General features: G+C 63.7%; 4 protein-coding genes and 2 non-coding genes across 8 annotated transcripts; 4 read left to right on the forward strand and 2 right to left on the reverse strand.

The window, feature by feature from the left end:
- The first annotated feature begins 2,421 nt into the window (after positions 1 to 2,421).
- LOC141473172 (adenine phosphoribosyltransferase-like) lies at positions 2,422 to 3,948 on the forward strand. Its single transcript, XM_074160531.1, has 6 exons — positions 2,422 to 2,456; positions 2,595 to 2,744; positions 2,906 to 2,999; positions 3,078 to 3,224; positions 3,322 to 3,417; positions 3,527 to 3,948. Exons 2-6 carry the CDS (start codon positions 2,622 to 2,624, stop codon positions 3,652 to 3,654), a joined length of 588 nt encoding a protein of 195 aa, XP_074016632.1. The 5' UTR covers positions 2,422 to 2,456; positions 2,595 to 2,621; the 3' UTR covers positions 3,655 to 3,948.
- On the reverse strand, positions 3,890 to 7,040 carry RAB34 (RAB34, member RAS oncogene family). 3 transcript variants are annotated; one of them, XM_074160529.1, is made up of 11 exons: positions 7,003 to 7,040; positions 6,117 to 6,233; positions 5,934 to 6,025; positions 5,497 to 5,562; positions 5,183 to 5,284; positions 5,039 to 5,103; positions 4,914 to 4,965; positions 4,684 to 4,741; positions 4,475 to 4,565; positions 4,281 to 4,388; positions 3,890 to 4,196 (listed from the first exon to the last, which is right to left on the reverse strand). In XM_074160529.1, exons 2-11 carry the CDS (start codon positions 6,168 to 6,170, stop codon positions 4,129 to 4,131), a joined length of 756 nt encoding a protein of 251 aa, XP_074016630.1. In that variant the 5' UTR covers positions 6,171 to 6,233; positions 7,003 to 7,040; the 3' UTR covers positions 3,890 to 4,128. The 3 variants fall into 3 exon arrangements, with proteins under 3 accessions (XP_074016630.1, XP_074016629.1, XP_074016631.1); XM_074160528.1 differs by having other exon boundaries at positions 4,660 to 4,741; XM_074160530.1 differs by lacking the exons at positions 5,497 to 5,562; positions 7,003 to 7,040 and having other exon boundaries at positions 4,660 to 4,741; positions 6,117 to 6,186.
- Positions 7,041 to 7,413: 373 nt separating this feature from the next.
- Positions 7,414 to 9,873, forward strand: RPL23A (ribosomal protein L23a). The gene is made up of 5 exons (XM_074160674.1): positions 7,414 to 7,456; positions 7,951 to 8,131; positions 8,453 to 8,629; positions 9,001 to 9,070; positions 9,809 to 9,873. Exons 1-5 carry the CDS (start codon positions 7,432 to 7,434, stop codon positions 9,821 to 9,823), a joined length of 468 nt encoding a protein of 155 aa, XP_074016775.1. The 5' UTR covers positions 7,414 to 7,431; the 3' UTR covers positions 9,824 to 9,873.
- On the forward strand, positions 8,307 to 8,379 carry LOC141473461 (small nucleolar RNA Z17). Its single transcript, XR_012463558.1, has one exon. It is a non-coding gene; the product is annotated as a small nucleolar RNA Z17 (small nucleolar RNA).
- On the forward strand, positions 8,858 to 8,926 carry LOC141473460 (small nucleolar RNA SNORD42). Its single transcript, XR_012463557.1, has one exon. It is a non-coding gene; the product is annotated as a small nucleolar RNA SNORD42 (small nucleolar RNA).
- A 3,431-nt stretch (positions 9,874 to 13,304) lies between the features above and the next one.
- Positions 13,305 to 15,380, reverse strand: TLCD1 (TLC domain containing 1). Its single transcript, XM_074160782.1, has 4 exons — positions 15,157 to 15,380; positions 14,918 to 15,000; positions 14,533 to 14,615; positions 13,305 to 14,061 (listed from the first exon to the last, which is right to left on the reverse strand). The coding sequence occupies exons 1-4, from the start codon at positions 15,351 to 15,353 to the stop codon at positions 13,666 to 13,668; spliced, it is 759 nt and encodes a 252-aa protein (XP_074016883.1). The 5' UTR covers positions 15,354 to 15,380; the 3' UTR covers positions 13,305 to 13,665.
- Between the last annotated feature and the right edge of the window lie 117 nt (positions 15,381 to 15,497).

Below are 15,497 nucleotides of genomic sequence, written 5' to 3' on the forward strand. Positions count from 1 at the left end.
GGACACTCACCAGACGTAGAGGTAGGGCTCCACACACTCCTCCTTGTAGGTGAACTCGAAGCAGGGCACCTGGATGACGTTGAAGAAGGCCTGTCCCACCACCCGCGAGGCCGTGTCGTTCACACGCCGCAGGCATTCCTTCAACCTGCCGTGGGGCACAGACGGGGTGAGGGGGGCCGGAGGGGATGGAACCACCACCCCCCCCGGGGATGGAGGGATGCCGTGAGGGGCTGCTCACCTGCGGTCGCAGTCGCAGTGGCTGATGGTGTGCCAGCGCAGGTTGCGGTACCCGTAGCGGGAGGTGAAGGGGTGGATGACGTGCTGGCAGTGGTCATGGTCCCGGCAGCACCGGTCCGTGTCCCGGTGTTCCCCTGCAGGGAAGGCATGGGTCACTGGGATAAAGACTGGGGCTGCGCCAGCACCACAGTGGGGATGAGACTGGGACTAGGCTGGGATCAAGATGGGGACCAGGACTGGAACAGGACCAAGGGATGGACTAGGCTGGGATCAGGAGAGGGACTGGGAGTGGAATCAGGTTGGACCAGCACCAGGATGGGGAGCAGAATGGGAGCAGGATGGACCAGGGACCAGGCTGGGGACAGAGTGAATCAGGACTGAACCAGCACCAGTGTGGGAACAGTGGTGGGACCAGTGTGGGGATCAGGGTGGACCAGCCCTGCGGTGGGAAACAGACAGAGATGAATTGGTGGACAGTGGCCGGACCAGCACTGGGGTGGGGGCTGGACTGGGACCGACAGGGACTGAACTAGCCATGGGGATTGGGACTGGGATGGATCAGCACTGGGATGGGACTGGACTAGGACTGGTGGGGACTGACCGAGCATTGGGATGGGGAAAGGGAAGGGGAAGAAGGGAAGGGGAAGAAGGGAAGGGAAGGGAAGGGAAGGGAAGGGAAGGGAAGGGAAGGGAAGGGAAGGGAAGGGAAGGGAAGGGAAGGGAAGGGAAGGGAAGGGAAGGGAAGGGAAGGGAAGGGAAGGGAAGGGAAGGGAAGGGAAGGGAAGGGAAGGGAAGGGAAGGGAAGGGAAGGGAAGGGAAGGGAAGGGAAGGGAAGGGAGAAGGGGGGACAGGCAGCAGCAGCCCCGCCGCCCTTACCCAACTGCTCGTAGGCATCCGCGTTGCTGCCGGCACCGCACCACAGCGTCCCGGGGTAGGTGAGCCCACGGCGGGCGCGGGGCCGTCCCGGCAGGACCGCTCCGGTGCCGGGGGCCGGTCCGGGGGCGGCTGCCAGAGGCAGGAGGAGGAGGAGGAGGAGGAGGCGGCAGAGCAGCCCCGGGGCGCACATGGCACCGCACCGCCCGCCGCCGTGGGGCCGCCTTATAGCCCCGCACATCCCGCCCACGCGGGGCGGCTCGCCACGGCACGGCACCGTGCGGAGGGTCCCGCAGAGCCGGGGTGCTGGAACCGCTCCCCGGAGCCGCGGTTCATCCCGGGCCCCGCAGCCCGCGGGGAAGGGGTTACCCCTCCCGGTGGGGCCGGGCCCCGTTGCTGTGGCAGCCGGTGGGGTGATGTGCCGGGGCCGGTAACGCGCCGGCCCCAACGTGCCCGCCCCGTGACGTGCCGGCCCCCCCAAGGCCCCGGCCCCGGAGTGGCCCCCGACGGGAGAAGGATGCTCCCTGCAGCCCCGTGTCCCATCCCATGGATGCTCCCTACGGCTCCATGTCCCCATCCCACGGATGCTCCTTGTGGCCCCGAGTCCCATCCCACGGATGCTCCTTGCAGTCCCATGTCCCATCCCATGGATGGATGCTCCCTGCAACTCCACATCCCATCCCACAGATCCTCCCTGCTGCCCCATGTCCTGTCCCACGGATGCTCCCTGAGGCCCCACATCCTGTCCTATGGATGGTCCCTGTGGCCCCATGTCCCCCTCCCACAGATGCCCCACGGTGCCTTTCACAGGGCAGCCATGGTGCTCCATGCCCAGCCAGGGCTGGCAGCCCACAGGCGCCCAGCAGCTCCCAGCGTGGCTGCCAGGACTCATCCCCCTTGGCTGGCTCCCCGGCCATGGAGCCCATTGACAATCTGGGCACGGCTCTGGTACACTGGGTGGCCAAGGGACCCAGTGTTCAGAGGGGCAGGACAGTGTCCAGACACCCCAACGGGGACCTGCATGGCCTCAGAAGTTCCTTGCGCTGCCCAAGACCCCAGAGGCCATGGGGCTGCACCCTGAGCATCACCCTGGTGTCACTGGTGCAGGTGGCAGTGTGCTGGGAACATCCCAGCCTTGATGCTCCCCACTACGCAACCGCCTGGCTGGGACAGCAGAGCCCAGCGGGGGCACATTGCCGGCCCCGCCTGGCACTGGCCCGGGGCCCGGCTGGCCGAGGGTGCTGGCGGGGGCCCAGCGCCGCGGGGGCTGCCCCTGCTCAGCTGTTGCTGTCTGTGAAGCTCCCCGTGACGGTCCCGCTGGGCTCAGCCTCGCCGCCGGCACCCAGGTATGGAGCCGACCCGGGCACACTGGGACCCCAAGGTGCCCGTGTCGGGGGTGCAGATGGGGAGGGTGTGGGGCACCGAGCCGCGGGGAGCCCTGCGGGGACTGTGGGTGGGGAATCTCACCCCCATTACGTGCTCAGTGCTCGCAGTGCCTGTGGTCCCTGTGCATGGACTTGTGCCACGTCCCCGCCACCCGAGAGAAGGGCTGGTACCTGGCGCTGATGGCCCCCAACGTCAAGGGTCCCAACTACGCCTGGCTGGACCCCTCCCGGCTCTACTGCCACCCGCAAGTACACACCACTCAGGGTGGAGGGCACCTACAGGGGTGCCCGGGTGGGCTGCAGCTCCGTGGGGCTGTCAGGGCACCCGGCCATGCCCATGGGCACTGCCACACGGGCTGCAGGTGCCCATAATGAGCTGCAGGCACCCAGCACCTCTGCTCTCTCCCCAGGGCTTGCAGGACTGCATGGCTGACCTGCTGCAGCCCTTCCAGGGAGACCCCATTGACATGGTGGCCGGTATCGACGCCATGGGCTTCATCCTGGGTGAGGGTGGACGTGGGTGAGCCCAGGGTCCCCATCCCTCGTCCCCATGGTGCCTGACGGGGCTGTGCACACCCCCAGGCGCTGCCGCTGCTGCCGTGCTGCAGAAAGGCTTCCTGGCCATCCGCAAAGCCGGGCACCTCTGCGTGCAGACGCTGTCACAGCCCTACACCGACTACTCAGGCCGCGAGAAGGTGATGGAGGTCCGCACTGACGCCATCTCGCCGGGTGAGACGGTGGGGTGCTCCCATCAAGGGTGGGGGGGATGCTGCCAGCACGGGCACTGGGCGCTGGGCACTCAGCCGCAGCCTCTGCCCCCTCCCAGGTCTGCGCATCCTCCTCGTGGACCAGTGGGTCGAAACCGGGGGCACCATGCGAGCGGCCATCCAGCTGGTGGAGCGGCTCGGGGGGGTCGTGGCAGGTAGGAGGAGGGGGTACTGGGGCAACCCAGGGTGCACCCATGGGTGCAGCAGGAGCATTGTCCCTGTACCCCCCGGTGGTTGCACTGAGCCCCCCACCTTGTCCCTCAGGTGTTGCCACCATCTGCATCGAGGACAGCGAGGGCGGGCGGTGGATCCGGGAGCATTACAAGTGTGCCCACTGTGTCCCCCCCAGCCTGCAGCCCCGCTTTGACCGCCACCAGTTCGGCCGGGAGTGATGGGGGGTTGGCACCCCCCGTGTCCCCCTGCAGGGCTGCCAGCTCTTTGGGACAGGGATACCCAGAGCATCCACCACCCGGTTTGGCTTTCACCGTACCCGAGATGCTCACCCCTCCTTGGGGGCAGCCATCCTCCCCTGGCTCCATCCTCCTGCTGGTCTGCGAGCCTGGGGAGCTGTGCCCGGGGGCAGGAGGAGTCACAGCCGTCTCCGGCCCCCAGCCCCACACCTTTCTTAAAAAGCATAAAAAAAGTTTTATTAAGAAAAACGGGAGCCCAGGGGCATCTCCCCCTGCAAGCGGTACCTGGGTTTGCATAGCTAAGGGAGCCGCACAGGCACCCCTGCCCGCCCCGGCTGTGGGTGACCGGGCAAACGGGGGGCCAGGGGGGCTGGGGGCAGCTCCTCGGGGCCGGCCGGGGCCACCCCTCTTTGGTCCAGAGGTGTGAGCGCGGGGGTGGGACCGGGGGCTGCCCCCTCACTGGCAGCACTTGGGTTTCTTGCGGGGCGCTGACAGGTACAGGTCACTCTCGTTGCTGCTGATCCCTGGGGGGACAGAGGGGTGGGACGGGGGGGTGGATGGAGGGTAAGAGGGGGGACACCCGCGTGGGGCCGGCCGGGGGTACTCACGCACGGTGTCGCCGATCTTGCGGGCATTGCTGCGCTCCAGCTCGGCCAGCACGCTGCTCTCGAAGGTCAGCGCTGCCACGCGGAAGAAGAAATCCCGCACGTTCTCCCCTGCCCCATGGGACGAGACCCCCTGAGTGTCCTCTCACCCAGCCAGACATTGGGGTCCACATCCTCCCACCTGGCCAGGGACCCACCGGTGAGCGAGGATACAGCCCAATACTCCGCCTGCATCTCCTGGGCCACCTTCAGAGCATCCTTCTCCATCAGGCTGTATTGTGCCGGCGTCTGCCAACCAAGCCAGGGGGGTGGGTGGGTGGCAGGGATGATCCCCCCCCAAGCCGGCACACAGGGAGCCCATGGGAAGGGGGGACACACTCACGCTCAGGTCCTTCTTGGAGCCCACCAAGAAGAGGATGACGTTGGATGGGTCGTTCTCCTTCAGGGCATCAGCCAGCCACTGCCTGTGAGGGCCACTGTCACCGGCTGGTGGCCAAGCACTACCCTCTTGCTCACACACTGCAGCGTTGCCACAGCCCTGTGTCCTCCTGCCTGGTTCACACCTCTCCATCCACGCCACCGTCACCCTCCCTTGTCCCCAGTCCCACCTGGGGCCCTTGGCCACATGTCACCTACCGCGTGTGCTCCAGTGACGCCACGTCATTGACATCGAAGACGATCACGATGGCTGGGGTGGGGGAAAGGAGGAGTGAGACGGGGACGGGGACAGCTGGTGCGGTGGGATGCGGTGGGGACCTCACCTTGTGCTCCCCGGTAGTAGGTGGAGGCGATGCACTTGAAGCGCTCCTGGCCGGCTGTGTCCCACCTGAGGGGGGTACAGGAGGTGAGGGGGGGGGGTGTCTGTAGGGATGTGCGGGGGACAGGGGGGGCTGTCACCTACTCACAGCTGCAGGCTGAAGGGCACCCCCAGCACCTCAAACCGCTCCATCTCGAAATCCACCCCGATGGTCGCCTTGTAGTTCTTGTCGAAGGTGTCCTTGCAAAACCTGGGGGGGTAGATGGGTGTCAGCAGCCCCCGGCCCCCTCCACACCCCACGCCTCGGGGGGGGGGATTAGTGCCCCCCACCCCAGAAGATGCCCAGCACCAGAGTGCAGCTCGAGGTGGGCTCAGCCCAAGGTGCTGCTGCCCTTTGCAGGGGGGTCTCTTCCCCTGTCCCCCCCCCCCGAGCTTCTCTTTGCCAGGGGAGGGTCCCATTACCGGTTGATCAGGCATGTTTTCCCCACTGAGAGGTCCCCCACCACGATGATCTTGGAGATCTTGAACCTGCAGGGCAGGGGGACGCGCGGCTGCTCAGTGGGGCAGGGGGGGCTCCCCGTCTGCCTCCCCCTGGCCAGCCCCACAGGCAGGGGCAGTTCATGGAGTGGCGGTGTGGCGGGGGTGTCACCCCGCAGCCCCCCATGTCCAGCAGCGATATGCAGCCCGTCTCTCCCACCCCGCTGCCAGCCGCAGCCCGGACCCCCGCGTTCCCCCCGCGTTGCATTCCTGCGCCGTGACGCAGGGCTCGGCACACGGGGCAGCGCCGGCAGCCACGCGGCGCCCGCGCCGGGGACCCCCCAGCCGGGCTGGCAGGGCCATGAGACCCTCGTCACCCACCCTCCCCAAGCCTTGGGGTCCCCAAATCGCCCCGAACTCACCCCACAGTGCCCGTCCGCTCCTCTTGGCAAGCGCTGGCCACCGTGGGGTGGAAGGCGGGGCGGGCGTGCAGGGCGGCCTCCTTCCGAAAACACTGGTGGGGGGGACAAAAGGAGGGGGCACTGGTGTGACCACGGGGCTTGTGGGGGCCACCCCCAGGCCGGTGCATCCCCCCCAACACTCACCGGGGGCAGGTCAGCGATGACCCTGTCCCTGCGGACTGGAGCCAGCACGTTCATCGTCCCGCAGGGCTGCCTGGGTGGCCGGGGGGAGCGGGGAGGAGCGGAGAGCCACCACAAGGCCTGGGGACAGAGGGAGCAGGGAAAGGCAATGTCCCCATGTCCCAGCTGTCCCCACGTCCCTATGCACAGCAACCCAGAATACGGCTGTCCTTGTGTCCCAAAGCATGGCTGTCCCTGTGTACCGATCACCCCGAGGTCCCCAAATGTGGCTGTCCCTGCACCCTGGGGTGCAACTGTCCCCTGTGTCCCAGCCATCCCTATGTCCCTGTGCACAGCTGTCGCCTTGTCCCAACTGTCCCCACATCCCCAAGTGTGGTACCCCCGGGGTGTGGCTGTCCCCATGTCCCCAGTCGTTGCCACATCCCTGCACCCCGGGGTACCACTGTCCCCGTGTCCCAGCTGTCCCCACATCTCCGAGTGTGGCATCCCAGTGCACGGCTGTCCCCATGTCCCACTGGTCCCCGTGTCCCTGAGTGTGGCTGTCCCCAAGTCCCACCCGTCCCCATCTCCCCAAGCATGACTGTCCCTGTGTCCCACTCATCCCTGTGTCCCCGTGTCTCACGGGTCCCCGCGCGTGCTTATCCCCGTGTCCCACCCACACCCATGTCCCCGAGTGCGCCTGTCCCCGTGTCCTATCATGCTCGTGCACCTCCATCCCCGTGTCCCACCGGTCCCCACGTCCCCGCGTGTGCCTGTCCCCCCCCACCCAGTGTCCCCCATCGCCCCCCACCAAGCACGTCCCCCCACCGCATCCCGGTCCACGGCCAAGTCCTCCCCGCCCCGATCCCCTCCGCGGGGGAATAGAGGGGGTGTCCCCGTTACCGCGAACCTCCCGGCTCCGGTAGCGGTGCTCGGCGCTGCACGCCCAGCCCCGGAGGAACCGGCGTCTTGGCCCCTCCTCCGCGGGTAGCAGGGGAGGGGCCAGGACGCCGGTTCCTCCGAGGCTGGGCCACCGCACTGTTGCCCACTTGAAGTGACCCCGGTAATCCCCCCACCACACGGGGGCTCATCTCGGCCCCCCGCCGTCGGGGCGGCGGCGGGTGGAGGGGCGGCACTCTGGACTACAACTCCCATGAGGCCTTGCGGGGCGGGGACGCGTTTGCGCATGCGCAAGGAGACGGCCGGCGAGTACTACCATTCCCGGTGTTCCTCGCGGCACCGCGAGACTTGGGGCAAACGGGGAAGCCTCGCGAGATTTGGGAGTATAAGCCCATGCGGTGCGGGGCGGGAGACCCCTTTCGGCTTCCGCCTGGCCAAGATGGCGCCCAAGGCGAAGAAGGAGGGTGAGGGCTGGGGGCGGCGGGGTCGATGGAGGGGCAGTATCGTGCTGAGGCTTACCCCGGGGTGCGGGTGTAGGCGAGGGGGGGCCGGGCTGGGCAGTATTGGGGCTGAGGGAAGGCTGGAGCTCGGTGCTGGGCCGCCGGCACGTGGGGAGGCCTGCAGCGGCAGGCCCGGCCCGGTTATCTGAGGGAGCGTGGGCCCCCATCTCGGTCCTGGGACTCCTGGGGTCTGTGGGGAGTGGGGGAGCTGGGGAGGGAATGAGTTCCTTCATCCGTTGGTGAGGTGGGAGAGTGGTTTGTCTGGGGGACTGGTTTGACGGGCAAAGGGGGAAACTTATACCTTGTTGGGCGTTTTGGGGGTGTTTTTTTGCTGGATGAGGGAGCATGGACCGCTTGGAGAGGTCCTGTGCGTTGAGTTGCGTGACAGGGGAAGCCGTGGCCCGTTGGGGCAGGCAGGAGAGCATATCCTCGTTGTGCTGACTGAACTGTTCTTGTAGCTGTGCCTCCGAAGACAGAGGCAAAGGCGAAGGCGTTGAAGGCCAAGAAGGCCGTCCTGAAGGGGGTACACAGTCATAAGAAGAAGAAGATCCGCACATCACCCACCTTCCGCAGGCCTAAGACCCTGCGACTGCACCGGCAGCCCAAGTACCCCCGGAAAAGCGCCCCACGGAGGAACAAGTACGTGTGGGGCGTTGGGCTCTGCCCTGCTGCAGGGCTTACAGGGTGGGAACAGCCCCATGTGTGGGCTGGTGCGGGGACCTGTGTCCCACTGCAGGTCCCAGGGTGACACCTTGCCAGTGTGCTGCCCTGGGAGCTGAGCCCACTGCTTGGTGGCAGAGCAGTGGGTGTTTATGGTGCAGGTGATGATTTCATGCGACCAAAGCCTGAGAGTTCATGATTAGAATTTTTATGGCAACTGATGCACCCCAGAGAAAGCCCCTGAAGTGCAGGGATGGCTTCTGCCAGCCTTCCGTTAACCACAGGGTCTCTCTCCTGCAGGCTGGACCATTATGCCATTATCAAGTTCCCCTTGACCACAGAGTCTGCGATGAAGAAGATAGAGGATAACAACACTCTGGTTTTCATTGTCGATGTCAAGGCAAACAAGCACCAGATCAAACAGGCCGTCAAGAAGCTGTATGATATCGATGTGGCCAAGGTCAACACATTGATTAGGTGAGAAGAGGGGGAGAATTGGTCACTGGTGGATGTGAGATGCTTCAAGAGCCCAGAGTGGCTTTTGGCAGAACGTGGGGACATGTGTGAGTTTCAGGAGGTGTGGGATTAAGCTCTGTAGCACTTTTAGTGTTAAAATTCTGAGAAATGCGACTTGTGACTGAGCACATCGTAGTGGAAGTGGGAAATGTTTGCAGACCAGAGCGTCGGCTTCATCAGGGAGCTCTTGTGCAAATGATGTGAACATTTTTTTTACCACTGAGTAAAGTGATGTTTCCAAAGGAACCACTGATGCACACTGCTGTAACAGGGATGCGGAGCAGGTGGGAGGAATTGTTGCCTCTGTACTCATGCCTCCTGTTCCTCTCTAGGCCTGATGGGGAGAAGAAGGCTTATGTCCGACTGGCTCCAGATTACGATGCGCTGGATGTAGCCAACAAGGTGAGAAATCTTTGAAACTTTGCAGCTCCCTTTGTTCTTGTATTTCCTGTGCCTGGCTGTTCTTCCTGGCGTACAGGTGAGGTACTTGTGCTTCAAGCACTGTGGAGTATCCTTCTAGTTAGACAGGATCCAAGTGTGTAGAAACAAGACCACATTGTCTAGCAAAACACATTTCTGCCAGGGAGATGGTGAGGGTTAGGTGGGAAAAGTTACTGAGAGGGAGTTAGTTGCTGCTGTTCTTCAACTCCTCCAGGGAGGGGCTCCACTCCACAGGACCACAGGAGCTCCAGAGTATTAGCAGAGAGGATGTAGAAACTGCTCTGCAGCTTCTGGGTTAATGCAGCGTTTGTCCTAATGGTGTTCTTGGTGAGTGCTGTTGGCAGCTCATTTAACAGGGGGAAACTATTCCGGGGCGCTGCTGTGGTGCTGGCCTGGGTGAAGGAGGAGTTTCTGCTGTGCAGGTGGAAGCAGCAGCAGTTTAGTCCTCGATGTGGCTGAGGTAGACAGGAGGCAGTGGTGATACATACTGGAGCAGGGGAATGTGGCTGTGGATTAGCACAGGGCACAGAGGAGTAAAGGTTTAAAGTGTTTTTGTAAGGCACTAGGGCAGGTCTGGGGGAAGAAGGCTTGGAGGGCAGGAATCCCAGGGAGATGCAGCCCCGGCAGTGATGTCTGTGGTGGAGGCTCTGCTTTTCTGCCACCATAACATCTGTTTTAACGTGCTTTGCTTCTTTCCAGATTGGAATCATCTAAACTGCATCCACCAAGGACTGTACAGACAGGATAATAAACCCTGTAACACCACTGAGGGGCTCCTGTGTTTTGTGACAGCATGGCCTGTGCGAGAGTGCCCAGGAAACTTTTGGGGGCTTCATTTCAGTAGAAATTCATTTCACTTACTCCCTCCAAGTCTCCCTCCTGCTGTAGCCTGGTGGTAGGAGAGCAGAGCCGGCTCTTCCACGCGAGTCCCCTGGGGTCTCCTGGATCACTGACCTGTTCTCTTGGCTGTCAGTAAACATGAGGTGACACTGCCCCAAATTTCAAATATCTCTGTTTACCTGAGACCTCTGCTATCCTCCTGCATTTTGTTGCCCTTTGTAATTACCATGTGGTTTGTGATCGGTATTCTCGGTGTCCTACACAGCTTCCTCCTGGAGCCTACCACAGGCTGATGAGTGCCCAGGAGGTAGGTAGTAACCACGAGAACCTGTTTATGATTCAGATCTGGCACGAGTGGAGTGTCGCACCATTTTCTGAGCCTATCCAGCTGTTTGCTGATGCTGCAAGCTTTGCTTGACGGAGCTTTCAAGCTAATGCCATCACGGAGGCTTTGTGTGTTCTTCTGATGTGATCCCTCCTCCCTGCACTGCAGCATGAGAATCGCAGCCTGGTTTCCCCAACACTGTTCCTGTTGCCTGTAACTTCCTGGGATTCACAACCCTCACCAGGGCTGTTTCCAAACTAGCTGCCGTTGCTGCCTCAGCAGTGTTTTGCTTCCTCAAATTTGTAGATAAAGCCAGCTTTTCAGAGCGCTTGGGGAGTCACGGGAGTGTGGAGCGCTGGGTGGGCAGGGAGTGGAGGTGAAGTACGGATAAGCCTTTAGGCGTCCTTAATCTTAAGTGCATTACTCCTGACTGAGATGATGAAAGCCGTGACCAAATATTGATCAGGGTAATTGAGCTCTTGGACAGTGGGACACAGGGTTCCTTCCAGCCTCCTGCAGAGGGTGGCAAGGTGCTGGGCAGTGGTTTGTGATGGATGGAAAAGGGGATCTGTCCCAATTCCTGCTGCTTTTGGGACTGTGGGGTAAAGATCTGTGCTGGGCTGTGTGGCCCTTGGCTGGAGGCTCTTCACCTGGTGCTCACAGGTGGGGGAAGTGTGGCTGGATCTGCTGGGGTACACCATGAGCTGCCTGTGATGGGAGGGTGATGCGGAGGCACCGGGCAGGCTGTAGAGCGGCTGTACCTGTGGGAAGACCAGGGGCTGTGGTGTGGTGAGGCCAGTTGCTATCGCACCCTCACCCTGTCTAAGGAGGGTGGTGCTGGGTATCGCAAAGCCTGTGTGCTCTCCTTCCTGGAGGCAGACCCTGGCTGCTGCCAGCCTGCTTCTGAAACGGGTTGGAAGTAGGGGCTGCCTGGAAGGATCCTCCCTTCTCCCTGGGCCCTATGGGATGTTCAGCTGGGCTGGGTGGAGAGGCGGGAGATGCTCCCTCCCTGCTGTAAGGGGTGAGAAGCTGCTGCTTCCCTGTGTGGTGGTCCCTCCTGATCTGTGGGTGCTGTGCAGAGCTCTGCTGGCACTCTGGGCACAGGCCAGAACCGGGCTCTCACCCCTCACCCTGTCCAAGCCCAGGTCAGGAGCTTAAAACTCAGAGCAAGGGTTGTTGGCAAGCTCTGTGGGGTCAGATAAGGCTGAACATCAGGCAGCTTTCCCTGCTGGGAGTAGGGTGATGCGGAGACCTGGGACAGCCCCTCTTCCTCCTGGGGTTGGGTCTGATGTTCTGCTGGCCGGTGGGCTTGAGGGCACCAACCCAACCTCCTACCCTTGGCCTGGGTGCAGCCTGGGGAGGAGATGAGCCGCAACAGCCTGTCTGCAGGTACGTGCTGCAGCGTGGAGGCTGGGGAGGGCTTTCGCATCACCATGACTTGCAATCTGCCCTGACCCTGCCTCAACTTCGCTCGGCGGCCGCTGCCGTCTGGCACTTGGCTTCCCCGCGCTTGCCTCTCGCTCCGGGGCTGGCAACCGGCCTGACCCACAGCTGCCCCAGCCCAGCCAGCGCTGCGCTGCTGGGAGATGCTCCGGCTGGAAGCCAGGGAGGGGAGCTGGGCTCCTTGTTTTGGGAAGCTTCGTCATGCCTGACCCTCCCATGCTGCTGGAAGGGCGGTGGGAGCGTGGGCTGGTCCCCCCAAGCCTGTGACCTGCTGGGGCAGAGCTGTGTCTGCTCCACGTGGCGAGAGACAAGAGGAAAGGTGCAGCGATCGGGGTGAGGGGAAACTAAGATTTGGGCTGATCGCGTGGGGTGTTTGCATATGGAGCCGGTGCACAGAGGTGATGGGGTTTAAACCGCAGCTGGGAAGATGCGGAGCTGTTGAGATGTGCTGCTGAGGGTAAGGCTGTGCCCTGCGGGGGCTGAGCCCCGCTCGCAGCGAGGAGGGGGTGAGGCAGCGGGTTTGAAGCTGGCGCAGGTCCCTGCCCACGCAGTGTCCCCAGTATCGCATCTCCGCTCGGGCTGCCAGGCTCTTCCCGGCACACGCACCCCCTGTGCCTGCCATGGCGTCAGTGTGTGCCGGGGAGCCCTGGCAGGATCCCGGCCCCGTGGGGTGTTTCCCGGGTCTCGGGAAGGAGGGAGGGTGATCTCCCCCCACTGCTTCCACTTAATCACCAGCTTATTTCAACCGCAGCGCCTGTCTCTGCCTGAACTGGGCTGGTGGTGGGGTTGGTAGGAGGGATTCTGCCCTGCAGCAGGGGCTGGGCAGGAGTCCTTCTAAGCCCCACTGCTTTCTGCCAGTCCAGGTACGATCCCGGAGGCAGGATTTACCTTCCCAATGCCCTGGTGCTCCACAGGACCGGCTGGGCCGGTTCTGGCCCTGCTCCCCCAAAGAGCTGAACCCCCCTCTCTCCTCCCACTGCTCTGGGGGGGGTTGCTGGGGGCAGCTTGGTCCTGCCTTTGCAGGAGAGGGCCCAGCACGCTCGCAGAGGGCTGGAGCTGTGCTGTGCTGGTGAAGATCGTTCTGGGGGGATGCGAGCATGCAGCACTCTTCCAGGAAGAGCCCATGGCCTCACACGGCTTTCCTATGCCAGCTCCACTTCACGTGGCTGCCGGGTGAGTCATGCAGCCCAGCCAGGCTCCTCGCCGCCAGGCCGGAGACAGGCAGGTCAGGGACTGCAGCAAGGCTCCCTACCTCTCCTGGCTCCCTTCCCCTGCTCCCTGAACAGCCCTGGGTCTCTGGAAGAGCAGATGAGTGAGGAGGAATGGAGGAACCCATCCATGGGGAGGGATAAGGTCTTGCCATTCAAGGCTCAGCACAGTGCAGCTGGGCTGGTAGGACCCAGCAGGCTTGGGGGCATCCCCAGAGGGTCCCTAGAACAAAGTGAGTGGCAGAAATATGCCCTCTCCCTCCCCGAGGACCACCAGCCCTCCGCTGGGAACGGGGGTACATCCTTTCCCATGCCCCTGTCTCCCCCATCCTCCCCCCAACCCTGCTCTGCCCCACAGAAAAGCCAGCCCAGGCATGCTGCGGCAGCAGTAAACAGACCGATTTTAATGCACGTAACACCCAACATCACCATGGGAGGGACTTGTCCCTTCCCTCGCAACCCTCTCAGGCCATCAGCTGCGAAATGCAGCCACCCCTGGCCCTCCAACTGCCTGCGTGGAAGCCGGCTTGGGCTGCTTCTCCATTGGCCATGCCCCTGGCGGTATCCCCGTGGCTCGGCGAGGCTGTCGGGCTGGTCCAGCAGGGAAGCGCTTTTAGGCAACAGAGCGGGTGAAGGCAGGCCCCGGGGCCAGGGAGCGAGCCCTAAGGCACATCAGAGCAGGTTTGGAGAGCCCAAGACCTCCAGGAGCTGGAGCCCGGGTCCCCCTCGGCGCGCACGTCTCAGTCTATCAGGAACTTCTCACCATCTACGTCTCTCCCCGCAGAGCCCTTGCGCAGGGAGGGGAAGAAATCGGAGCGCAGGAGGCGGGAGAAGTACATGAGGATCATGGCGTCGAGCAGCAGGAGGTTGGCGGTGAGGAAGGCACCCTGGCCCTGCACTTCCACGTAGCGGAGGAAGTACCAGGTGAGGTAAGACTGAGGCGCCAGGCGGAAGATGAAGTACATCACCAGGTTGACATACTTGTTGGCCTCGTAGAGCGCCGGGGAAGGCACGTTGCTCATCTTCAGCAGCATGCGGACAGTGAGGAAGATGTTGCTTACCTCCACCAGCAGCAGCAGCATCGCTGCCACCAGGAAACGCCCTGTGATGATGAGCGAGACGAAGGCAGAGATGGCCTGGGAGAGGGGGGGGGGACACGACACAGCAAGGGTCAGCTCTCCTCGCCCTGGGGAAGGTGCGTCCTTCCCAACAAGGTTTGGTCATACACAGTGCTCTTCCCCCCCACCCAGAGATCCCAGCAGCCCCCTCAGGCACCTTGGCCAAAGGAAAACCAGTCCGGAGAGCCAGTTCCCCTGCGTCCGGTCACACCTCCCTGCGCGGGGAGCTGGGACCAGCCTCTGGCTCTTTCCTCTCCCGGTGTGGCAGCCTGTCTGGCTCCCGGTGCTTGGAGCCGATGCTGGCAGGCATCCTGCCCCGCCGGGCGCCCTCGGCTTGTTGATGCTCAGCCTACCTGGCAGCCTGGGTGAGGCGGAGGGGAAGGGCTCCGGCTTGCCCCACCATAGCGCATGAAACCTGCATGGGCTGAGTCCTGAGGTGCATGGTAGCCCCCCCATGCTGGCCCCTCACCTCCCCAGGGCCGCACTCACCATGGCGTGGTGCACCAGGTACTCCCAAGACGAGCGAGACTGGTGGTTGAAGATGATGTCAAGGCTGTCGTGGATGAAGTAGCCTGCAGGATGAGGGAGAATATTGAGGGGGGTCCGGCTTGTGCACCGTCACCCGCTAGGGTAAGGGGGGGGGGGCAGCAGGGAGGGGCAGGGTGGTGTGATCGTGCTCCAGGTGTCAGAAACGCCTCCGCCCTGGCTGAGTGTGGGGAAATGGCTGAGCCCTGGGGGCTACTATGGGTTCTGCACTAGTGATTAAGGCAGAAGGCACAGAGAGTCTCCGAGGGGCTCATCCCGGGTGAGGCTAAAGAGGGAGTGGGCAAAACCCAGCGGGGTGGCTGTGGCCATCACCTGCCTGGCTCCTTACCCGAGGAGAAGCAGACCAGCAGGTGCCCTGAGACGCTGTAGCCGTCCTGGATGTCGGAGAGCAGCTCCGGGGAGTTCCAGAGGCTGGGAGGAGAGGGGAAGAGGGAAAGGGGGGGTCAACCTGGGCGCTGGGGTAGGGGACACAGGGACCCCTGTGTGCCCCCTCCCCAGGGGAGAGGAGCCCCCGTTGTGCACCGTGCCCCTGCTCGCCCCCCCCCCGCCCCCCCAGTTGCCCGGTACCTGAAGAGGGCCCATAGCCCGGCCAACACGGAGTGTGCGAAAGAGACCAGGAGGTTCCGCCAACGCCAGACGCGGCCGGGGCGGCTCCGCACGGCGTCGGGCCGGGGCAGGGCCAGCGCGGCTCGTCGCAGCCCCCCGAAGATCGCCACGCTGCCGCCCACCAGCGCCGCCGAGGCCGCCCGCCAGCCCGGGCCCATCGCGGCCAGCTACGGCCGACCGGGGCCGAGGGGCGGGGCGGAGGAAGGCCACGCCCCCTTCCCTGACCACGCCCTTCAGTATCCCCGCCTCCTCCCCTGGCCACGCCTCCCCCCCAGACCACGCCCCCTCCACGCCTGCGCGGG

This window comes from Numenius arquata, chromosome 18 (assembly GCF_964106895.1).
Source record: "Numenius arquata chromosome 18, bNumArq3.hap1.1, whole genome shotgun sequence".
Lineage (NCBI taxonomy): Eukaryota > Metazoa > Chordata > Aves > Charadriiformes > Scolopacidae > Numenius > Numenius arquata.

Coding starts and splice junctions, on each gene's coding strand:
- LOC141473172 (XM_074160531.1), top strand. CDS start 2,622: ATGGACTTGTGCCACGTCCCCGCCACCCGAGAGAAGGGCTGGTACCTG. Junction 3,000..3,077: donor CGCCATGGGCTTCATCCTGG/GTGAGGGTGGAC, acceptor GCACACCCCCAG/GCGCTGCCGCTGCTGCCGTG. Junction 3,418..3,526: donor GCTCGGGGGGGTCGTGGCAG/GTAGGAGGAGGG, acceptor CTTGTCCCTCAG/GTGTTGCCACCATCTGCATC.
- RAB34 (XM_074160528.1), bottom strand. CDS start 6,170: ATGAACGTGCTGGCTCCAGTCCGCAGGGACAGGGTCATCGCTGACCTG. Junction 5,285..5,496: donor AAAACATGCCTGATCAACCG/GTAATGGGACCC, acceptor CTACCCCCCCAG/GTTTTGCAAGGACACCTTCG. Junction 4,197..4,280: donor CAAGATCGGCGACACCGTGC/GTGAGTACCCCC, acceptor CTGTCCCCCCAG/GGATCAGCAGCAACGAGAGT.
- RPL23A (XM_074160674.1), top strand. CDS start 7,432: ATGGCGCCCAAGGCGAAGAAGGAGG. Junction 8,132..8,452: donor AGCGCCCCACGGAGGAACAA/GTACGTGTGGGG, acceptor TCTCTCCTGCAG/GCTGGACCATTATGCCATTA. Junction 8,630..9,000: donor AAGGTCAACACATTGATTAG/GTGAGAAGAGGG, acceptor GTTCCTCTCTAG/GCCTGATGGGGAGAAGAAGG.
- TLCD1 (XM_074160782.1), bottom strand. CDS start 15,353: ATGGGCCCGGGCTGGCGGGCGGCCTCGGCGGCGCTGGTGGGCGGCAGC. Junction 15,001..15,156: donor GGGCTATGGGCCCTCTTCAG/GTACCGGGCAAC, acceptor CTCTCCTCCCAG/CCTCTGGAACTCCCCGGAGC. Junction 14,616..14,917: donor GCTGGTCTGCTTCTCCTCGG/GTAAGGAGCCAG, acceptor CTCATCCTGCAG/GCTACTTCATCCACGACAGC.